This window comes from Cnephaeus nilssonii (genome assembly GCF_951640355.1).
Source record: "Cnephaeus nilssonii genome assembly, chromosome: 9".
NCBI classification, from domain to species: Eukaryota; Metazoa; Chordata; class Mammalia; order Chiroptera; family Vespertilionidae; genus Cnephaeus; species Cnephaeus nilssonii.
Genome location: NC_137080.1, coordinates 31,831,420 through 31,855,532, shown reverse-complemented (window position 1 = coordinate 31,855,532; position 24,113 = coordinate 31,831,420). Strand labels below are relative to the sequence as shown.

General features: G+C 36.1%; 1 protein-coding gene across 4 annotated transcripts in view; it reads right to left on the bottom strand.

The window, feature by feature from the left end:
* STXBP5 (syntaxin binding protein 5) overlaps positions 1 to 24,113 on the bottom strand; it is a 158,770-nt gene that overhangs the window by 21,548 nt on the left and 113,109 nt on the right. For 3 of the 4 annotated variants that reach the window (XM_079781416.1, XM_079781417.1, XM_079781418.1), the window contains 2 exons: positions 10,939 to 10,989; positions 5,296 to 5,535 (listed from right to left, as the gene is read on the bottom strand). In XM_079781416.1, the coding sequence (XP_079637542.1) occupies positions 5,296 to 5,535; positions 10,939 to 10,989 (291 nt within the window). The remainder of the gene's footprint in view (positions 1 to 5,295; positions 5,536 to 10,938; positions 10,990 to 24,113) is intronic. The other variant, XM_079781419.1, reaches the window with a different exon arrangement.

Sequence of the window (24,113 nt, the reverse complement as noted above, 5' to 3'; positions counted from 1 at the left end):
AAAAAACAAGAAAAAATGGTAATAAATTACCTAACCCTACAACTCAAAGAGTTAGAAAGAGAGCAACAAGAGAAGCCCAGTGTAAGCAGAAGGAAGGAAATAATAAAGATCAGAGCTGAGATAAACGACATAGAGACTAAAAAAACAATACAAAAGATCAACAAAACCAAGAGCTGGTTCTTTGAAAGGATAAACAAGATTGATGAACCTCTAGCCAGGCTCACCAAGAAGCAGAGAGAGGACCCAAATAAACAAAATCAGAAATGAAAGAGGAGAAATAACAACAGACCCCCACCGAAATACTAAGGATTGTTAAAAAATACTATGAACAACTCTATTCCAACAAACTGGACAACCTGGAGGAAATGGACATATTCCTAGAAAAATACAACCTTCCAAAACTCAATCAGGAAGAATCTATACATCTCAATAAGCCAATAACTATGAAAAGAATTGAAGCATTCATCAAAAAGCTTCCAGCAAACAAAAGCCTGGGGCCAGACACCTTCACAGGGGAGTTTTAACCAAACTTTCAAGGAAGAACTTAACCCTTTGCACTCGCTTGCTTTTTTCTCGATTCCTTTATTCTAATGCTAACCGTGTCGAGTCACACTCAACATCCGGGTGCAAAAGGTTAAACCTATCCTCCTCAGACTATTCCAAAAAATTCAAGAGGAAGGAACACTTCCAAGCTCATTCTATGAAGCCAGCATCACCCTAATACCAAAACCAGTTAAAGACAACACTATGAAAGAGAATTACAGGCCAATATCCCTCATGAACATAGATGCCAAAATCCTCAACAAAATTCTAGCAAATCGAATTCAGCAGTATATCAGAAAGATCATACACCATGACCATGTAGGATTTATCCCAGGGATGCAAGGATGGTACAATATCCGCAAGTCAATAAACGTGATATATCACATAAACAAAATGAGAGGTAGAAACCACATAGTCATATCAATTGATGCAGAAAAAGCATTTGACAATATCCAACACCCATTTTTGATAAAAACTCTCAGCAAAGTGGGAATAGAAGGATCATACCTCAACATAATAAAAGCCATATATGATAAACCCACAGCCAACATCATACTCAATGGGCAAAAACTAAAACCATTTCCCCTAAGAACAGGAACAAGACAGGGATGCCCACTCTCACCACTCCTTATCAACATAGTACTGGAAGTTTTAGCCATTGCAATTAGACAAGAAGAAGAAATAAAAGGCATCCAAATTGAAAAAGAAGAAGTAAAGCTGTCCTTATTTGCAGATGACATGATATTGTACATAAAAACCCCGAAAGACTCCATCAAAAAACTATTAGACTTAATAAATGAATTCGGCAATGTAGCAGGATACAAAATTAACGCCAAGAAATCTATGGCATTTCTACAGACCAATAGTGAACTTACAGAAAGAGAGACTAAAAAAGCAATCCCATTTACCATCGCACCAAAAAAATTAAGATACCTAGGAATAAAATTAACTAAGGAGGTAAAAGACCTATACGCAGAAAACTACAGGACACTGAAAAAAGAGATAGAGGAAGATGTAAACAGATGGAAGAACATACCATGATCATGGATTGGTAGAATCAACATCATTAAAATGTCCATACTACCCAAAGCAATCTATAGGTTCAATGCACTTCCCATTAAAATACCAATGGAATATTTCACTGACCTAGAGAGAACTCTCCAAAAATTCATCTGGAATAAAAAAAGACCCTGAATAGCCACAGCAATCCTGAGAAAGAAGAACAAAGTAGGTGGGATCTCAATACCAGATTTCAAGCTGTATTACAAAGCCACTGTCCTCAAAACAGCCTGGTACTGGCACAAGAACAGACATATAGACCAATGGAATAGAATAGAGAACCCAGATATCGACCCAAACCACTATGCTCAATTAATATTTGACAAAGGAGGCATGAACATACAATGGAGTCAAGACAGTCTCTTCAATAAATGGTGTTGGGAAAATTGGACAGATACATGCAAAAAAATGAAACTAGACCACCAACTTACACCATACACAAATATTAACTCAAAATGGATCAAGGACTTAAACATAAGATGGGAAACCATAAAAATACTAGAGGAATCCACAGGCAGAGAAATCTCAGACATATGCCAAAGCAATTTCTTCACAGATACTGCTCCTAGGGCAATGGAAACTAAAGAGGAAATAAACAAATGGGACTACATCAAAATAAAAAGCTTTTGCACAGCAAAAGAAACCATCAACAAGAAAGCCCACTGTATGGGAGAACATATTTGCAAATGTTATCACTGATAAAGGTTTAATCTCCAACATCTACAGGGAACTTATACAACTTAATAAAAGGAAGATAAATGATCCAATAAAAAAAAAATGGGCAACTGACCTAAATGGAATCTTTTCGAAAGAAGACAGAAGGAAGGCCAAGAGGTATATGAAAACATGCTCAAAGTCACTAATTATCCGAGAGATGCAAATCAAAAGGACAATGAGGTACCATCTCACACGTCAGAATGGCAATCATCAACAAATCAACAAATGACAAATGCTGGCCAGGATGCGGAGAAAAAGGAACCCTCGTGCACTGCTGGTGGGAATGCAGACTGGTGCAGCCAATGTGGAGAACAGTATGGAGTTTCCTCAAAAAACTAAAAATGGAACTCCCATTTGACCCTGTAATCCCACTTCTAGGAATATATCCCAAGAAACTAGAAACACCAATCAGAAAGGATATATGCATCCCTATGTTCATAGCAGCACAATTCACCATAGCTAAGACTTGGAAACAGCCTAAATGCCCATCAGCAGATGAGTGGATTAGAAAACTATGGTACATCTACACAATGGAATATTACACTGCTATAAAAAAGGAAGTATTACCATTTACAGTAGCATGGATGGACCTGGAGAGCATTATGTTAAGTGAAATAAGCCAGGCAATGAAAGAAAAATACCACATGATCTCACTCATTTATGGAAAATAAAGAACATTATAACCTGATGAACAAAAAGATAGACACAGAGGCAGTAAAGCACCCAACAGACTGTCAAATTACAGCGGAAAGGCTGGGGAGTGTTGGAGATGGGGGGAAAGAGATCAACCAAAGGACTTGTATGCATATAAGCACAACCAATGGACACAAGACCCTGGGGGGGTGGGGGGTGGGATGAGGGCATGTGACAGTTGGTAGGGGAGGCTGGGGGAAGGTCTATGGGGGGAAAAAAGGAGATATATGTACTACTATATGTAATACTTTAAATAATAAAATAAAATTAAAAAAAAAGTTTTGGTTATCTGAAACTCAAATTTATCTGGGCATCTTGCATTTTATTTGCTAAGTCTGGTAATCTTAGTGTATAGCCCAAATTTGGCAAGTAGACAATTTAACTATTTTAAACAGTGTGCTAATTTGGGAATTGTTTATAACACATATGAACATATATGAGCTATAGTAATGCCAGTATGTGGATTTTTCTGAAAAAATGTAACAAGATAATATTTAAATATATGCATGTCCTATAGTTAGCAGGATTTTATGTTTTCCAGCAGAGTATTAGTAATTATTGGGTTCTCCTCTTGAAGGAAAAACAAATAAACATGGAACAAAGTAGAGAAACCCATCTGCTTAAAAAATACCTCATTTCTCACAGATAACATGGTATGAATGTCTGTTGTATTTTAAAATTGGTACCTCATTAAAAAATAAACCTCAAAGATTCCACCATTGAGAATGAACTCAAAGATTCCCTCTTATGACAATTATTTTTATATCAAAGTAAATTAACAGCAAATATGATTTTATTGCAAGTTGAAAAATACCTTAAATATTTTTGTAGTTAATAGTACATTATCTATATTTAATCCTTCTCTCATTTTTATTTATTGGGGATATTTATATCTTATTACAAACTAATGCATGCTTGTTGTAGAAAATTCAGAAATGACTAATCAGTAAAAAGAAAATAAAAATTATCCACAATCCCACTATTCAGTGATAATTACTATTAACATTTTGATTTTTATCTTTCAATTTTTTTCTCTATACACTTAGCTGTTGCTTACTAATAAAAATGAGATTAACAAGATTATCATCATTATGTAACCTTTTCTAACTAGGCATGGAGTAGTACACACTCAAGTATTTACTGAGCTGAATGTATAAATCAAACTTCCTTTAATGTAAAGATAGTTCAAAATTGAACATTAATACATAATTACACTTTAATTCTAAATTCCAAATATTATTAAAGTCCACTCTATAAACAAGAGATAAGAGCAAAAATCACATTTTTTTCCTATCTAGATCAGCATTAATTAGCAATGGAAACCAGAATTCTGTTATTTCCAGACCTGTCAGACTCCACATACATTTGGTAAAATTTAATCTCGTTTTCAATATATGAAGACTATATTTTTTCTTCTTAAAATTTGCTATTAAGTCACATTTCCCTAATACTTTAAAGAAGAAAAATAATCTATTTTAAAACTTCATACTTAGAGGTTAAAAATAGTCAGATTTATGCCCGGCTGGCGTGGCTCAGTGGTTGAGCATCGACCTATGAACCAGGAGGTCACAGTTTGATTCTAGGTCAGGATATATGCCAGGGTGGTAGGCTTGATCCCCAGTAGGGGGCATGTAGGAGGTAGTCGATCAATGATTCTCTCTCATCACTGATGCTTCTATCTCTCCCTTCCTCTCTGAAATCAATAAAAATATATTAAAAAATAGATTTATAATATCTAAAAATGTTTATATAATGTTTTTCTCCTAAATATGTAACAACCTTGTGCTTATAGAACATGTATTTTGAAGTATTCTGGAATGTATCAGAATAAGTCCCTCTCCCACCCCCCCCGCCCAATTTTCTTTTCAGAGAGGAAGGGAGAGCAGGATAGAAACATCACGCGCCCCCATAGGGGATGGAGCCCGTAACCCAGGCATATGCCCTGAGCAGGAATCACACTGGGAACTCTTGGTTGCTGGGTTGACACTCAAACACTGAACCACACCTGGCCGGGCTCCCCATTTTCTTAGCTAGAAATAATTTTAGACATGATCTTAGAGTTTAAAAAGTGCAAAACCTGAACAGCTGTAGTATTAAATGATAGTCTTCAATCTTATTCCATGTATTCCTTTGTTAAAAGCATAAGATTGTAATGTAACTATCCCCATTTAGTTTATATTTTAGGATTATTAGATTCATTCAAAAATGAAAAGCAAAGGCATCTATTATATTATAGTAAATCAAACTCAGTTCAATATCAGTGCAGCACTCGAGCAGACTTACCACTTGGAGACACAATTACTGGCTGAAGAAGTCTTTGCTCTCCTCCTGGGGGAAGGTTCAGTGCAATGACAAGCACTGTCCCCAGTGTAGTACCAACCCATAAGCAGGGGGAAGGAGACGAATCCGCCTTTCGAGTAAAAGTTTCACAAAAATGGAGAGCAGAGATGGCTTCTCGAGATTCTTTATCAATGCTGGTTACGCTTGAACTCCGGGACCGGCTGAAGGAATTATCTTTCACATCTACAGTGATTTGAAATGTGAGAGTTCTCAAATTATAAAATATCATTTTTTTGGGTATAAATTTGGCTAAATAGTTAATCTGCAAAAAGACAGCACATTTAATTTTAATATTTTAACTGGAAAAAAACTATTTACTTTTATGCTACTAATTTTTTTCATTTGCTCAAACATAAAATGGCAAATGGACAAACCCCATACTTCATTGAGAATCATTGATTGGCTTCCTCCTGCACGCTCCCCACTGGGGATCAAGCCTGAACCCTGGCATGTGCTCTTGAACAGAATCGAACCTGCAACTCTTCAGTCCGCAGGCGGACACTCTATCCACTGAACCAAACCGGCTAGGGCGGTATTTTTAATTTTCTACATTTAAAAATGCATTTATAAGTACTCTGATTCTACCTTCAAATTTATTATATGATGCATTTTTCCCCAAATCTGTCCCTATGAAAGCCTTTATGCATAAAATTTAGCTTTCATTTTTCTTGAATGCCATTTTAAATGTACTCCACACTCATCTAAGGCATTTTTCATCACAATGTGTAACTGGTATCAGGTATGTTCCCTGTTACCAGCTGTCTGTAATGACAGGGATACTTGTAAATTATACTAATACACCCTCTCTTGATTTTAGCCACCTTCTTCTTTGTGGCCAATCTCAAGTCTGTCTTAAGTCCTGGCCTCTTATCTCTAGGAAATGCATTTTGAAATTGGGAATTTTTTCTATGTCTCACTATGCAAAATCAAAACACAACACTTCCCTAAAACTCTAAATTCTTCTAATAGCATTACTTATATTAACGACACACCAGTCTTCCTAGGGAACAACACTTAAATGAGTTGCAATTTTGGTTCTTCCCTTTCCCTTTACCTATATATCCATGGTTTGCTAACATCTATGTTGTTTTTATTTCAATGTTGTTTTCACTCTTTCTATAATCAATCAACTCCCATTACCAGAAGTTCAGGCCTTCATTATCATTCATATAGACTACTGCACAATTTCCAAGTAATCTCCCCACCTGCACTATCACTGTTCCAACACAAGCCAATTAAATGATATTAATGTACAGTTGCAATTCTATCATTTCTATTTTTAAAATCTTCAGCGGTTCCTCTTTACTGATCACGCCTATAATCTTATTCAAGTTTTTAAGACTCTCCACAAAATACCTCCAACCTACCCTCCCAGCCCTATCTTCCAATGCTGCACTGGTTCAGTTTATTGTGGGAAACAAATCGAGCCATTCAGTGTTCTCCAAACACACTCTGCACGTACATTTACACTTTTGCTTGTGATTGTGTCCTTGCCTCACCATTTCTTCATCTTTCAAGATTGTGCTTATTCTCCTTCTCAGGTAACGTAATCTTCATGAAGTTTATCCTGATTCTTAAAACCATATAGTTTTTCTTCTGAATCTCGGTATCTTTTTATCTCTTCTATTGCACTAATAGTACATTTTTCTGTAGTTACTTCTGACTTGTCTTAGGCCTCACTCTAAAGTGACGGTAAGTTTCCTGATATAAGTAAGGGCTGTGACGTTTTGATACCTTGCATATGAAAATAATAAATACTTGCTGAACATATATCTATAGTTGAAAGTATGTAAACCAATGCATTTCTGCTGCACATTGGGATGTATTAAAATTTCTAGTAGTGCCTACATACAATAAACCATTCCTCAAATCACATGCTTTCAATACTACCATGAAATAAATGACTTCATCATGTCATGAAAAATAAAAAATAAATGTTCGTCTTCTAAGTTGTATTTTATGAAATAAAAAAGATATCATTGAATCCTATTTATGCCAATAGCTTTTTATAATCAAATTTAGATTCACAGATTAAAAAATACTCCCCCAAATCATAATGATATACAACAATTTGATTTTGGCTAGCCTCTGAAAACAATAAAGCTACTAGTTATGACAACAGTATAGGACATTTCTAAATATAATTTCTAAAAATGTCTTTCTTTTGCCTGAGATTATAATTCCTGTTACAGACTGTGACACAGTAGAAAAGAACTACTTACTGTAAATGAAACAACTTTCCATAAACAATAGGTCATTGGGAATTTGTAATATAATACTTATTCAAATGTTAACTCTTAATAGTTTCCAAAGTTATTTTGATAAAATAACAAAAAATTTAAATTTACTTTGCAATAATAAAAATGTTTAATTAGTTGCTTTAATAAAAATATACACACAAAATGAATGAACATATATTTTCAGTTGTGATCTAGTGATAAAACTGGAAATCAATGATACAAGAAAATTTGATAATATAAATTTCAATGTAAATTAAGCTATGTGAAAACTCTGATATTTATTACAGTTACATAGATGATTTGCAACAATCTATAATTCAAATATTAATTTGTAGGCCAAATAAACAGTTTTAATTAATAAACTAATTTAACCATATAAATTTCATAAACTACAAATTCACATGTATTATGACTTCTCTTTAAAAATTAGATTACCAAAGGAATGCCTAAGGCTAGATCAAATGGGAAAACGTGAATTAGGATCAACTTTGAACTTACAGAATTAGACTGCTTATTTAATCTGCCTAGAACTGTTTGGATACAAGAATTTCTAGCAGTTCATGAATTACAACATCTTCTGACTGCTATTTAGTTACATGTTGTGAGTCTTTGTGGCTTGAATTTTAGAAACTGGGCAAGATAAATACATGGAATAGAAATTTAAATTTTAGTAACAAGAGCAGAAATGAAAATAACTACCAGTAAAGAAGGCTACCAGGTGCTATATGCTATCACAGAGCTTTACATTTTATTGAATCCACATAACAACCCTGAAAAGTATTATCATCATAATTTAACAAATAATAAAACAGAGGTTCAGACAGGTTAAATGACTTGTCCAGCATGACAAAGCTATTTAATGGAAGAGTTCGGATTTTTGCCAATGTCCAAAACTTTCTACTAGACAACTCCAGATAGACATGGGTTAGTCTATCACCAAGACACAGCATACAAGTGGAAGGTTTTGGTTAATATTGAGTATTAAAGTTCAGTCTTTAGACACACACGCACACACAGACACAAAACACCTTGATGACGTGGTCTTTCTGGCAGACCTAAACTCAGATAAAATTTGTCTTTAAGGTCTTGACCCAGGGCTAGCTGATAACACCGTGTCATAAAATTGTTTCTTTCCTGTTTCTCCAGATGCCCAGAACATTACTTGTATATAGCATCCTCTCCTCCCCACAAAGAGCCTAATGCAGTGGTCGGCAAACTCATTAGTTAACAGAGCCAAATATCAACAGCACAACGATTGAAATTTCTTTTGAGAGCCAAATTTTTTAAACTTAAACTTCTTCTAACGCCACTTCTTCAAAATAGTCTCGCCCAGGCCATGGTATTTTGTGGAAGAGCCACACTTAAGGGGCCAAAGAGCCGCATGTGGCTCGCGAGCCGCAGTTTGCCGACCACTGGCCTAATGCAAAAAAAAAATTCTATATCCCCAAATCAAAACATAAGGCCAAGAGGTAAATTTGTTCAGAGTAAAAATTAGGACAAAAACTAATTCCTAATTCACATTAAGGTATACAACAATTTGATGTTTTGCCTCCAGTGGCTGACACTTGAAAAGTGACATCAGAAGTCTAACAATATCACACATGGTTCCTGAGTTGTGGGCCAGGGAATGTGGAGTGATGAGGCTATAGTGAAAGTGTAATGTTCACAATTACCCCATAAGCCAAAGTGGATTCTACTCACAGAAGCTTCCAGAGCTGAAGGACAGTCCAACAGCCTCGGCTGCTTCAGCAATACCTGGCAGCTTGAACCTATCAATTATAGCTGTTTTCCCCAATGACTTCCCAGCTAATATAAACAATTACCTGCTAAGAATCTTAATCAAAAAATAGTTCAGCAGCACAATGACTTGAAGAGAAATTACTTAGGCAACATGGAGACTGTTTCAAGGCATATATCAATCAAAATTATAATTGGCTTAGGGAATTTAAATATATGGGCACACAAGCTAAAACAAACTAAAGATGACTTATAAAAGCATGGAGTAAACACTTAGATTAACTTATTTACATAAGTTATAACAATGTTCCAAAAATAATTATATTTTTACTAATTTAAAAGTATTTGCATGTCTTTTCTCAGTTTTTTAAGAAACTAAAAGGTATTTTAACTAGTGGTATTTCATGTTATTGAAATCATGGACCTCTTTGAGAGTCTGATGAAAACTCTGGATCCTCTTGTTGAAAAGAAAAAAAAGTATATTATAAGCCTCAGGTACAACTGGGTTCAAATTACATCCTTCATTTTTATAGTGAAGGGAACTGTGCCCTTCTCAAAACATATGTTACCATACATTCTAGGATTAATTCATGTTTCATGTTTCCCTAAACATCAGTGATACTACAGGTTTCTACTAAATTATTTTTCCTATGTTCAGGCATGGAACCCTTTACTAACAACAGCAGAAGATCTATGCCCACTCACTCATAATTACATACTTCCTATCAGTGTAACTGATATAAGACTATGATTTGAAGATATTAAATTAGTATGGTAAAACTGAGCAATACCTAAGTTTGTATTATGCATAAAAAGATAGTCAAGGAATCTAGAGAACAGTGAGAAGATGAGATGGGTGAGCAAATTCAAAGAAGAAAAACCTAGTTATTTCCAAGACAAAGATGGGTGATATCATCCTTATACAGTCATACTTATTCAATTAAAGGCAATACAAATTTCTGAAATTAAAAAATGTGTTTAAAAAGAAACCATGCTTTATATTTATTACATAAAATCTTACTTTTATCTTTATTGAAATTTCATTTGTCCCTATTGTGGGAAATCAGGGAGCTGTTTTTAAGTGGCATATAAAGCAAAAGGAATTTGTGAATATATTCACTCTGCTTTCTTAATGGACTAGAAAAAGTGCTCTAGAAAAAGATATATTTCCCAACTTATTATCAACAAAAAGTTCTTCATATGAGTTATTATAATACGAAAAACTTATAATTTATTTTGAAAATATTAATTCTTATCAAATTTAGAAATTGTAGAATTCAAATTAAGTTTTCAGGTGGTTAAATGTGATGTAACAACTTTTAATAGAAATTAATCTGAAATGTGCAATTAATCTTAATCTTATACTAAATTTTATTTAGATATGAAGTATGAGAGGGCTAAGGAAATGTATTATTCTATTTTACTTGATTTCATAATTATATTTCATAATTTACTGATGGTTTTTAAAGGCCACCAAGTCTTTAATAGCTTAGTCATTTTAAACTTGATTTCTGATGAAAATATTATTTATGGTAATTTTAAATTTTCTGATTTTCTTGTCTTCCAATTAAAGGGAGTTTAACTATGGATTTTTATTTATTTTACTTACCTAAGTCAGGCTTTAGGTCAGTAGGCAAGCTTAACTTCCTTGACATCTTTGCTGAAAAATAAAATGCATTTTTAAACTTCTGAACAATCTTTGATTGATATTTATTAATACCAACTGCTCTTGAAGATAGAAGCAAATGTTTATTACTAAATCTAGACGCTAAGATAATTGAAATGATTAATGATATTATGGGTGGAAAGTAAATCTTATTTTCAACTTTTTAATAAGTATGTACTTACTTGCTGTAATATCTTTTCATGTTTGAAGCTCTTACTTCAACAAGGAAGCCTTTTATATTCTGTTAATTATTCCTTAGGCTCAAAGGAAAGAGGCTTTTCTAAGAGAAGCAAGGTCATTTCTCAGAAGGAAGGTAAGGACAATAGAGGCATAAGACTGAGTTTGGGTAAGTGATGTAATAAAATTGCTCTATCTCATCTTCATAGCTATTGAATTCATTATTTTTAGGTTAATTTCTAGAATCTAGGACAAATCTGTATGTACAACCAAATGAAGGCATTTGATTACATTATAAAATGTTCGGGTCAACCATTTGATATAAATTAACATCTCTATTTACATTTCAGCAAAAAAATTAAAAATTAAAAATTAAAAAAACCCAAAACAAAACAAAGTCATGCTCAGTCTAAAATTATAGTATTTACAAAAACATAAACTGCAGATATTTGGATTTCTACTTAGTATTAGAATAATAGAAAAGCCTGCGTATGAACTTATTGAAATTCACTTTCCATCCTCAAAATTAGTTATTGCATTCATCTAAGAAGTGATTTAAAGTTAGGAGCTGTTTAACTGTATCTATTATGTTAGTGCCAGTGCATGCGAAACAGAATAGTGCTTCCTATGTGAAATTTTAAAAAAGCATGTTTGTTAATACATGAGTGCGTATATCAGGTTAAATTTTGGACTGTTAGGAGATATTTAAAGCACAGACCCTGCTAGTCCATAAGGGCGCCATGTAAACAAAGAGAAATCCAGTCATAGAACATAACTTCCACATCTAAAAAAATGACAAATCCAGTGTTAGGAAAGAGGCATTAGGGAAACTGGGAAAGGATGGCGGCGGGTGGGGGGCGGGGAGGGGAGAAATAGTTTTCACTTCTAAACTTCATAATCTAATTAGCATCCTTTAAAAAACAACAATGGGTCAAAAAATATATATATATGTCTTTTCCCACATTCACCCCAACGTAATTTCATTTAAAAAATAAAATGCAATAGAAAACTAAAATAGCCAAATGAAATCTATGGTTACTTGACCTCATATAAATGGTTGCTATTGTATTTAATATCCAATTCCATTAAAATTAGAAGACATTATACCCCCAAACCATCTTCTAAAATGCAATATTAAACGTTTTGAATGAATTTCAACGTTTTCACTTAATATCATCCACATGCTATATGAAGCAGAAAAATAAGTCTGGTTCAGTCTAAAGATGCTCTTGTTAGAATCAGATGATGTGGATGCCTCTCTGGACCCCACCATGCTGATCTGATCAAGTTATTCTAAGTCTCTGGACTAGTGCTGATCAAACTTGGAAGTGCACACCAATCAGCTGGGGGTCTTGTTAAATCAGATTCTGATCCTGTACCTGGGCGAGGGCCTGGGGTTCTGCACTTCTATCAAACTCCCAGAAGATGCTGCTGCTGTTGCTGGTCTCTGAACCACACTTAGAGCAGCAAGGTCCCTAAACTGAAAGCACTTCAGGATAGGAAACAGGACTAATTCATTAACTCAGAGGGTATGTACATTAAGTCCACAACAAGCATTTCTTGAACAAATTTTAATAACTAGTTTAAATAAGGTAGAAGTGTAAAGTGTAGCAGTTAGAACAAGATTTGGAATCAGAATAAATCTGAGTTTGAATCTACTTCAACCAATTAGTAAGTAGGTGACCTTAAGCCAATCACTCTGCCTCTCTAAACCTTAAATTTCCTCCTCTGAAAAATGTAGAGAATAAGGCTCATTTCATAGCTTTGAGGAGTACATAAGATAATGAAAGCAAAGCACTGAGCATAATATATTATATATAGTATGGATTTGATAAATGTTACTTATTATTTAATAATAAGCAAATGGAATATACTTTTTTTCATCCTACCTAATAGACTAATATGCAAATTGACCATACCTCTGACACACCCACAAGCCATGCCCACCATCCAATCAGAGCGCGCATGCAAATTAACCCAAACCAAGATGGCTACAGCCACAGAGCAAGGTTTCCTAGGTAACAGAGGAAGCCAAACTTTCCGCCTGCCCTTGCCAGGCCTAAGCCTCCACTCAAGCTACAAAGTTTCAATTATAGAAGGTAAACAAATTCAAACAAATGGCGGCAGAATGGAGCTTGAGAGAGAGAGCAAGCCAGGGTTGCCACTGGCAACAGGGGAAGCAAAGCTTTCCGCACACCCTGGCCAGGCCCACCCGCTTAAGGCAACAAAGTTTCAATTATAACCCCAACACAAATGGCTGCGGGCCGCAGAGGGAGCCCCAGGCTTGGCTCCGCTCCAGGCTACAAAGTTTCAATTGTAGAAGGAAAATAAATTCCAGATACCAGGGCCTCCACTTGGGTTGCCAGGGGGCGTGGCCGGCCTGCAAACCACCACAGGCCCCTCGCTCAGGCCGCCCCACGCCCCAAGGGAACCCCCACCTGATCCGGGACACCCTTCAGGGCAAACCAGCTGGTCCCCACCCGTGCACCAGACCTCTATCCTATCTAATAAAAGAATAATATACAGATTGATCATCACTGCAACACACAATATAGCTGCCCCCATGTGGTCAAAGATCCTGCCCCCATGTGAACACAAGATGGCCACCACAAGATGGCCAGCAGGAGACAGCAGTTGGAAGGCACCCAGCCTGCAAGGGAGGGCAGTTGAGAAGGACCAGGCCTGCAAGGGAGGGCAGTTGGAGGTGATCAACCCTGCAGGAGAGGGCAGTTAGGGGTGACCAGGCCGGCAGAGGAGGGAAGTTGGGGGCAAACAGGCTGGCAGCAGAGTGGTTAGGGGGTGATCAGGCTGGCAGGCAGAAGCGGTTAGGGGCAATCAGGAAGGCAGGCAGGCAAGCAGTTGGGAGCCAGCAGTCCTGGATTGTGAGAGGGATGTCCGACTGCCCGTTTAGGCCCGATCCCGGTGGGATCGGGCCTAAACGGGCAGTCGGACATCCCTTGAGGGGTCCCATATTGGAGAGGGTACAGGCTGGGCTGAGGGACAATCTCCCTCCTGCACGAATTTCGTGCACTGGGCCTCTAGTAAACTATAAAATGCTATACAGATGAACAATTTATATGACATTGTAAATAACCCAATGTTACTTTATTCTAATTCTATGGTAATATTCCAAATAACTAAGCATATGCTTTTAATCTCCTTTAGGATTTCTACTAGAAATTCTTCCATATAATTTTTCAGGTATTTTAAGAAATTAAGTTAACCCTCCCCATAAAAGTTTTTTTGGTTTGTTTGTTTATTTGTTTATTTATTTATTTATTTATTTTGGTCTAGCACCACTTTGTTTCTCTAACATGTAAAGAATGGAATACAACTAACCAGCCTTCAAATATTTCAGTTGGTCTTATTTTTCAACATTTTAGAGGTTAAGACCACACACAAAAATAGGCATGTTTTCTGAATATAGTAACTTTAATATAAATGTCACAAAATGATTTAACTATAAAGTCCATTATATATATACTAGAGGCCCGATGCACGAAGATTCGTGCAAGAATGGGCCTTCCTTTGCTTGGCTGTCGGCACTGCCTTCACTCTGGCCTGGAGCCGCCTTTCTGCCTTCGCTCGAGCCGCCTTTCTGCCTTCCCATGCTGCCCAGAGGTCCGGAGCGGCTGGGGCAGTGTGGAACGCCTGCATCATCGCCATGGCGACGACGCAAGTGTCCTGCCCCTGGGCGCTCGGCACCTGCATATGCAAATTAACCCACCATATTTGTTGGGTTAATTTGCACACTCACTCCTGATTGGCTGGTGGGCATCATGAAGGTACGGTCAATTTGCATCTTTCTCTTTTATTAGTGTGTGTGTGTGTACATATGCCTAAGCAACCTTCTGACCGTCTGGTAGCTATGACATGCAATGCCCATCAGGGGCAGATGCTCTGACTGGTAGTTATGATGTGCACTGACCATCAGGGGGCAGACGCTCAATGCAGAAGCGGCCAAGCTGTGGTTTTCAGGTGACGCAACTGGAACCAGAGAGAAGGAGCCTGATTCTGGGATGCGTTAACCGAGAACTGCCCTCTTGCAATCCGGGACCCCTTGGGGGATGTCGGAGAGCCAGTTTCGGCTCGATCCCTGCAGGCCAGGCGGAGGGACCCATGCACCGGGCCTCTAGTTTCTTAATAAAACACTTTGCAACTGGAGACCCACAACCAGACCACCAACTCAATCACAGCAATCAGTCAAAAGACATTTAACCTTTTGCACTCGGATGTCGAGTGTGACTTGACACGGTTAGCATTGGTAGCAGGAATCGAGAAAAAGCTAGTGCAAAGGGTTAAGCTACATTGCTGTTATGTTTGCATATAATTGTAAGCAATCTCCTTGAATATAGAACTTGAAATTAAAAGATTAACCTATATTATTTAGTGTTAATTCTAGCTATTGATAAATATTATAAAAATAGGTACAGAACTAAGAGTTTTGAGGAGCAGAGTGAAAGTTATTGATCTATTAAATACTGGGCACATGCCAGGAATTGGTCAGAAGGCAGGGATTTCCTGCCCTCCAGGAGCTTACAGTCCATTACAGGAAACAAATAACTCTAAAACCACGTCGCCAGTACTACTAACAGAGGCAAGCACAATGTACTAATTTATACCTATCTCTGGCTGGAATACTTATGCTAAGACTGTGGGTTATTAAGACAAAGCCAGCAAGGAATAGTTTAGACTTCCTACATTTTTACAAAACAATATGTTTGCCAAACATTTTTGTTGACAATATTTTTCTTTCGATATAAAATTTACATGTAAGTGCACAAATCTTAAATGTATATTCACTAAGTTTTAACCATGGATACACCCTGTAATTCAAAATCATAGCAGGATATATAACTTTATCACCACCCCAAAAAGGACACACATATTCCTTCCCAACCAATTCTTGCCCTTGTCCCCAGAAACAGCCACTGTTCTGATGCTTTTACCACCATTGATCAGTTTTGCCTATTCTAGAACTCCATATACATGAAATCATGGTATAAACTCTTAAGTAAGTCATCTTTCACTCAGGATAATGTTTTTAATCTTCTTTCCAAAATATTTTAAAGGTTAAATTCATTTTTCAATGCACAGAATGAGACTTTTTAGATGAAAAACAACAGTCTCAATTAATAGATTCATAGGCAGTATCAGATTATCATTTTCTTTCTGTTGTTCTACACTCATGCATTTCATCTTTAAGCTTTTTTGAATTATGTGTTCTTTACAGAAATTTGGAAAATACAGAGAAACAGAAGATTAGGTCCTTATGAACGTCCATAATCAAGAACAATTTTGCATACTTCCTGCCAGTCCCTTTCAAAATCCATTTTTATTTATACAGTTGAGATGAACTATAATATACAAATATTTCACAAACTTCTGTTTTGCTAAAAATAAAGAAAAACATGCATCAGAGAAAATCTAGTAATATACGAAAGTCCCAGCTCACAACTATATCTCCTTGAAACTCAAACTGTACCATATTTTTATCATATTAAATGTAGCCGAGAAATCTGAAGCCAGATTATCACCTACCTTTGAATATAACTTGTCTATTTTTCATGGATGCTTATGTGGAGGGAGGAAGAAGAAGAAGGATGATGGTATGGGAGGGTTTAAATCCTTGGCATTTCACATTGTATAATTTGTATTTATCTGTCTTCAGGTTCCATAACCCTTTCTTCTGTAAATTTCCACCCAGTAAATTTATCATTACGGATATTAAACTTTTCAGTACTAACGTTTTTATTTTTAAAAACCTTTATTGTTGAAACTAATACATGTCCCCCTTTTTTCCCCAGTGACCTCTTCTACCCTTAACATTTTTATTTTATTCATTATAAAGTTTCTATTTTCTCCATCTGTTTAATCATTATGACTATTTTTTTCCCTTTCATTACTTGAACATATTATAGCAGCTGCTTTAAAATCTTTGATTGCTAATTTCAACATTTAAGTCATCTTCAGGTCTGTTTCTACAGATTCTTAAATTCTTGACTATGTGTCATATCTTCCTACTTTTTATTGTGAATCTTATTTCACATGCCTAGGAACTTTTGACTAGATGCTGGACATAGTGGATAATACGTTGAAGGGAGTCCGGATTACATTGTCAACCTTAATAGGTGTTGAGTGTTGTTGTGCCATAAATTACCAGATCCTTTTGGTTTTATCAGGCTTGTTTTTTTCTTTGTTCGGGTGGGTCTATTTCAGTTTAAATTTAGTTTTAGGTTAGGGCTTTAAAGCTAAAAGTGATCCCTACTATTGAGAGATCTTTTTGTGACAACAGAATAACTGAGGTGCTCAGCAAAGTCTAAGGGCAACAACTCCTAGCACTACAGAATGACTGCTGTATTACAGGTCAGCTGTCAGCCTCAAAGCAGGTGGTTGCCACCAGGCCTTGTAGAATCAGCTCTGAGGCAAGGACCTGCACTGAATCCCCATACAAGACTTCCAGGAATTCCCATCTGAGAAGTTCCTCTCTAGTACCCTTCCTCACAAATTCCAATCAATTCAGCAGCCTTGAACTTCAAACTCTGCCTGCTTATCTTAATGAAACTGCAACTCCACTTGGGTTCTACCCACTCTGTACTGCAGGAAAGTGTCTTGTGGCAGAAAGCTGGGGAAGACTGTGAGACTCACATTATATTTTTCCTTTCTCTTAAGGATGATAGTCCAGGATTGCTTGTTGCTCAGTGCCTGGAAAGAGCCTCATGTATTTTGACTAGTTTTATAGGGGGAGGCTAAGTTGCAAGCCTAAGGTCTAACGTTGAAATTTAGGCTAAATGCTCCTACCTTTCAATTTTTGTGACTATTTCTGGGGGATATACTTGTTTTCAGCTCTGTTTAGTCTACCTCTTTGAGGGCAGATCCACTTCTAGAGAAGCTTTAGTCAGTCCGCTGGGACTAAACCCTGTAATTTGCTATTAATTTTACGATGAAGCGGTTGCAGACTTTATCCAGCAATTTTCTGATGCTCAGATTTTTACTTCTCAGGAGTCTCAGAAGCACTTGCCAACCCAGTTACTTGTCAGCTGAATTCACTGTACTTGTAAAGAGGCTTCTGCTCATGCTGTGAAGTTATTCAAACTCCATCCAGGCTTTCAAACAGGAGACATAAGACTTACAAGAGTTCTTAGAAGACAGTCTTTTGTTCCCCCTCTTCTTCAACTGTGTATTCTTTAACTCCTGTCCCTTGCACTCAGTATCTTCCTTGTTTTAAAATCCTTTGTCAGTAGAGAGAATGAACTAGCTCTCTTTTTTCTATGCCTTTGTCCACAGCAGCAACAAAGGGAATGGTAGTAAAGAAGTTTCTTCAGTTTGAGGAAAACTGATAATCAGAGATATACCTCAGAAGGCTGTTAACTTGACTCTTTGCTCTCTCTTCTGCTAAACCTGAATGAGGATATCAAGCTGGCTGGCTGAGTTAAGCAGTAAAGAGCTGCATTTGCTTGGCAGAAATAATGAAGTTATATCTGATCACAACCATCATGTCTGCAGCGGTAGTTTCAATACCAATGAAAAATGCGTGATGTTCAAGAAAAGCAAGTCTCAAGGCAAGAGGATTACTTGGACCATTATGACATAGATGACAGTTTCGTCACGATTGATTATTTTTAGTTCTTTGCAACTGTAGAAATCTTTGTAAAATTCCTCAATTATCGAGATTCTCATTGTTTCTTGAAATTAAACAGATGCTTTGTAATTTTCTTTCAGTTTTTCCACCCCCTGTGTTACACATCCTATTTTTATAAGGAGCTTTTTTAAAAAGAAAACAGAATTATAACTTCTGTTTAGAATGTGACTTTAACAGTAAACAGCATACTAATTCTAAAATGTAGAAGAACATTATTATGAGAGTATGAAGAAAATGCTAAAAAAAAAACAAGTTGAATTTTGTGTATACTGAGAGATGTTCAATAATTAGAATAAAGTGAAAATATCACTTTTCTCACCACCTACAGAGACCTAATACTACTTTCAAGGATAATGTTGAAATATATGACATTAAATAAAAACAATCAGAATAATAAAACAACTAAAAGTCAGCTTGTCGGATAGGGTAAAAATCCAAGGGGTGAAGTGGGACCAGAATGTAGAAATTCTCTTATTAGTTATAACACATTATTTTAATAGCCATTTGAATTAATAATGTAAATAGCATTAGTTCAATACATTTAAATTCCATTAGTTTGGGAATAGAATTTATCTTACAAAATATTATATCTATATATGTATCTAGCATTTAATATGTGTTCAACAAACATGGTGATGAATGAATGAATAAATAAAAACTGTCACTGGAATTGTGCTTCTATAGAAAAACGATAAATTTCTTCATAAGTGAAATGAAGAGAAAAAGAGGGCAACTGAAGTACAAGGCTATTAATCATAAAGGTAAGTTTTGGAAATACAGAGCACATATCTATTACCTGAAATGAAGGGCGATCTTTAAAGGGATGCTAATACCTGAGTGGCAAATATTTGACAGTAACAAGTTCTTTTAATTATTGAATTTCTAGAGCTTTTGTCTACATTATTTTTCTATCCTCTGTTTTCCATAAATTCTTAAAACTTAGTGTCTAGGATATCACCAGTTAAACTCTGCAACACCTCAAAGTTCATTTTCTACAGAATACATGGTATTATATACACTTAATATAATAAGTACTAGAAGCCTGTTGCACGAAGTTTCGTGCAATAGATCTTCCTTCACCTGGCTGCCAGCACCAGTTTTCCGCCAGCAGCAGTTTTCCTCTGGCCACCCGCCAATTGGAGCGCCTCCCGCCAGCGAGATCGGCCACCCCCGAGAGGAACTCTGATCGGGGAGGCGCTCCAATCGGCGGGTGGCCAGAGGAAAACTGGTGCTGGCAGCCACGCAATCAGCCACCCCAAGTTCCGCCACCGACGCCTTCCGCCAGCTCCATCGGTCCTCCCGCAGTGCCGGCCAATGGAGTCCCCGCCCCCCGCTCCTCCTGCCAGCCCAATTGGCCACCCCGAGTCCCGCCCCCAGCCTGCTGCCGGCCCAATCGTGAGCGTAGCGGAGTGATGGTTATTTGCATACTTCCCTTTTATTAGGTAGGATTATGGGCTGAACATTGCCCCCAGAATTCTTATGTTGAAGCTGTAATCGTCAGCACCTCACAATGTGACTTTATTTGGAAATAGGGCCTTTAAAGAGGTGATTACATTGAAATGAGGCCATTATGGGTGGGCCCTAATCCTTATAAGTAGAGGAAATCTGGACACAAAGAAACACCAGGGATGCAGCTATACAGAAGAAAGACTAAGTGAGGACACTTTGAGGAAGCAGCCATCAGCAAGGAGAGAGGCCTCGGAAGAAACCAAATCAGTCAACACCTAGATCTTGGACTTCTAGCCTCCAGAACTACTTTAGAGAAAATAAATTTCTGCTATTTAAGCAACCTAGTATATATTATTTTTCTTATGGTAGCCATAGCAAACTAATGGCAGAACGTAAATTGCCACATTAATAGTTCTGTTCAATGCCGAGACTGGTTTGGCTCAGTGGATAGAGCGTCGGCCTGTGGACTCAAGGGTCCCGGGTTCGATTCCGGTCAAGGGCATGTACCTTGGTTGCAGGCACATCCCCAGTAGGGGGTGTGCAAGAGGCAGCTGATCGATGTTTCTCTCTCATCGATGTTTCTAACTCTCTATCCCTCTCCCTTCCTCTCTGTAAAAAATCAATAAAATACATTAAAAAAATTAGTTCTGTTCAAACAATAGTTGAAAAGAAATTATTTCAATAATCTTACTTTATCTGGACTAATTTTCTTTATGTCAGAAAACAAATAGCAAGCTATTTTTAGAAAGATCATTGTACATCCTTCTGATGTAAGAAAAAGATGATTTTCTATAAAGAGAGAAACAATACAGTTAAGTATTAAGATATAAAGCATACTTTGCTGAGCAGATTTTATTATAAAATTTGTCAGAAAATACATCAGAAATACAATTAAAATGTGAATACAAAATATGCCATACTCTTCAGATTTTAGTCATCCTGAAAAAGAATTCATTAGAGGGACTCAGATTTATATAATGGTTTTAAAGTATATGCCTGTGAAATTTAGTTCTTGACCAGTTAAGGGTAACTAATAATCTTTCAAAGTAGAAAATAGTGACGTTACCTGTAAAATGGCATTACCGCACATTTGACTTGTCTTCTCTTTCAAGATGAGCTTTTATTCTTTCAATGGCCATATTATGGATTAAATATAAACTTCTATACATTAACAGCCACATTTTAGATTAAATATTGGGGAATATGAAGTAGAAATGTCAGTACTAATTTGAGTTTTTAAATGAACTGAAATAATTTTATAACTTAAAATTCTAAATTAATTTGATACATAGTTTCCATTCATATAGCAACCTGCAAATGGGCTTCTAAGAATTTGTTTTTCAACTTTTAAATATAAAAGAATTGGGAAGACCGCACAAGTAAGACTCCATGAGAGGGGAGACAGCTATAGTAAAACAGCTGTCAAGAGTCCTGGATTCTGGTCCTGATTAAGTCATTACTATGGGACATTACTTTGGATATACCATTTAACTTCTTTGTGACTCAATTTCTTTCATGACAATTAAAGGGGCTTGAGCTGCTTTAAAATTATAATATTAATGAGTTAGTGGTTTAGAATATAACGACAAAGAGCAGATTTAAGTTAGAACACTTTAATTAAAAAAAATCATTGGGACTCATGTATAAGAGAACTACTAAAAATAGCACTTGGACTAATGAAAATTATCTTCATTTATATGAACTTCAAAATTTTTGCTAAGAAAGAAAATCCAATATTACCCAATTAATTGCTAACTCAAAATTTGAAAGATAAAAAGGGCCTTGGAGGTATATAATGTTGCCTATATTATATTAACAACTACCATATAAAAATATATAGTATAGTGCCTAGAACTTAGGAGGCATTTCTTAAATAGAGTTATTATTTCTATTTGTTTTATCACAGCACTCAAGTCACTATACTTTTGAATCTTTATTCTTTAACCTCTAGTATTATTTCCCCCTCATAGCATCATGTAATCGATTTGGTAATCATTTCTTCTATATGAAAATTAGTAATAAAATTAGACTTGAGCAGGGTTGTAGCCTACAGAATCCAGCTGGAAATCTTTCAGAATAAAAATAAATCATCATGGAATAGAATTAGTAAGTTTTAGGAAAGGTTGATCATGCAGTCAAAATCTAGCAAACATCTACATCATATTTTATGCATAAGGATGTCATGATAAACTGGATTAATACTTTAACAATGATAAATATTTTAGGACTATTTTTATATGAATTTAAATAACAAAAAGCATTACAAACTTTCATAGTTCCAAAGTTTTATAAAATTTAAATAACGAGCAGATAAAAAATTGGTAACAAACCTTATTTTCTAAATGACTTACAGAAATTTCTAACACTACAGGAAAGTTATTGACTTTGAAAATGTTCTTTAAAATTTTACTGACAAAAATTAATCATAAGATATGAATAGGCCAAACAAATCACTGTATATGTATTACATGCATGTACCTTTCTTTAGGAATGCTGCCACTGCATTACATTCTGCTATATTTTTGCTGTTAAAGTCACAAGACTGAAGTTATGTCTTATAAGGCTGCTCTTATGCATGAACAACAAAGTCATTGTCAGTATCATTTATCAGTCAAGAAACGAACAATGAAGCTAGGCTATGGGTAGATGGGTTAGGGGACTGTACTGTTTGCTCTACTTTCCTTGGAGTCTGGTCTTCGAGGAAAGTAGACTTCCAGACACTGTACATTATGTTTGGGTGATGGGTACCAAGATGGCCTCCATAATCTGGTGCTAGGACAGAACCTAATACGAGACATGCAGATAGAACAGGGTCATAACCAGAAGATCTAGTTGCAAATAACACAATAAATTTGTTTTTGAATCCTTCAATAAATTGTCTTAAGAAGTAAGGTTGTATAGTGTCGAAGAGGACAAAAAGTAGAGTCAGACTACTTGGGTGTAAATCCTGGCTAGTTGTATAACAATAGGCTCTAACTCTCAAGTTTCCTCATCTGTCAAATAGGAAAAAAAGAGCAAGTAACTTGTTGAAGTTACAGAGTAAATTAAATTAATTGTTAAGTATATTAAAAAAAATTATTGTTATCATTTCAGCTACCTAGGCTGAATGTCGGGCAGTAAAAACAGGGTTCATTTTCCATGCTTGGGTTAGACTGTGAAAGCGAGAATGGCATTCTGCAACCCACTCTTTTCTCCCCACCCTCTCCAGTATGACAGCAACTACCCTTACTTTCAAAGAGTAGGTGAAACTAAGGGACAAATTTTCAGAGCCAAGATATTCTGTCAGCCTTTTGCACAGGGTGGTTCTCTTACCAGTGCCAACCTCGGGTGTTCTAGGCTTAATTCTTACGCCTTCCTTTATTAGGCCACTGCATAACTGCCTAAAGCTGAAGCTATAAATGTTTGTAGATTGAGAAAGAGAGAGGTGATCATTTTATGAGGTTCAAGATACTACAGAGCAAGTATGAAATTGGATGATAGGAAACAGTGAGTTAAGAATGCCCAAGGAGTTTTAACACTTTTGACACCATAAGCTTCTCATGGAAAACACATTTCCATAGAGAGGTCTTCAGGATATCCTATGAATTTTTTCCCAATGTTGCATTGACATTTTATGTGTTTCTTCAATAGCATATCTTATGCTAAGTCTTATTACAAAACGTGACGTTAAAGTAGGGAGATAAATTGTGTCATTTTTTTAAACGGCAAAAATGGGCAGTCTCCATTTGAATGAAGAAAAATTTAGAGGTGAGCCTTTCTTCTATATACCTTGGGATATATCTTGGGATTAAAAAGACACTGAAAGATTCCAACCAAAATCAAAATTATATATAAAATAGAAAATGTAACA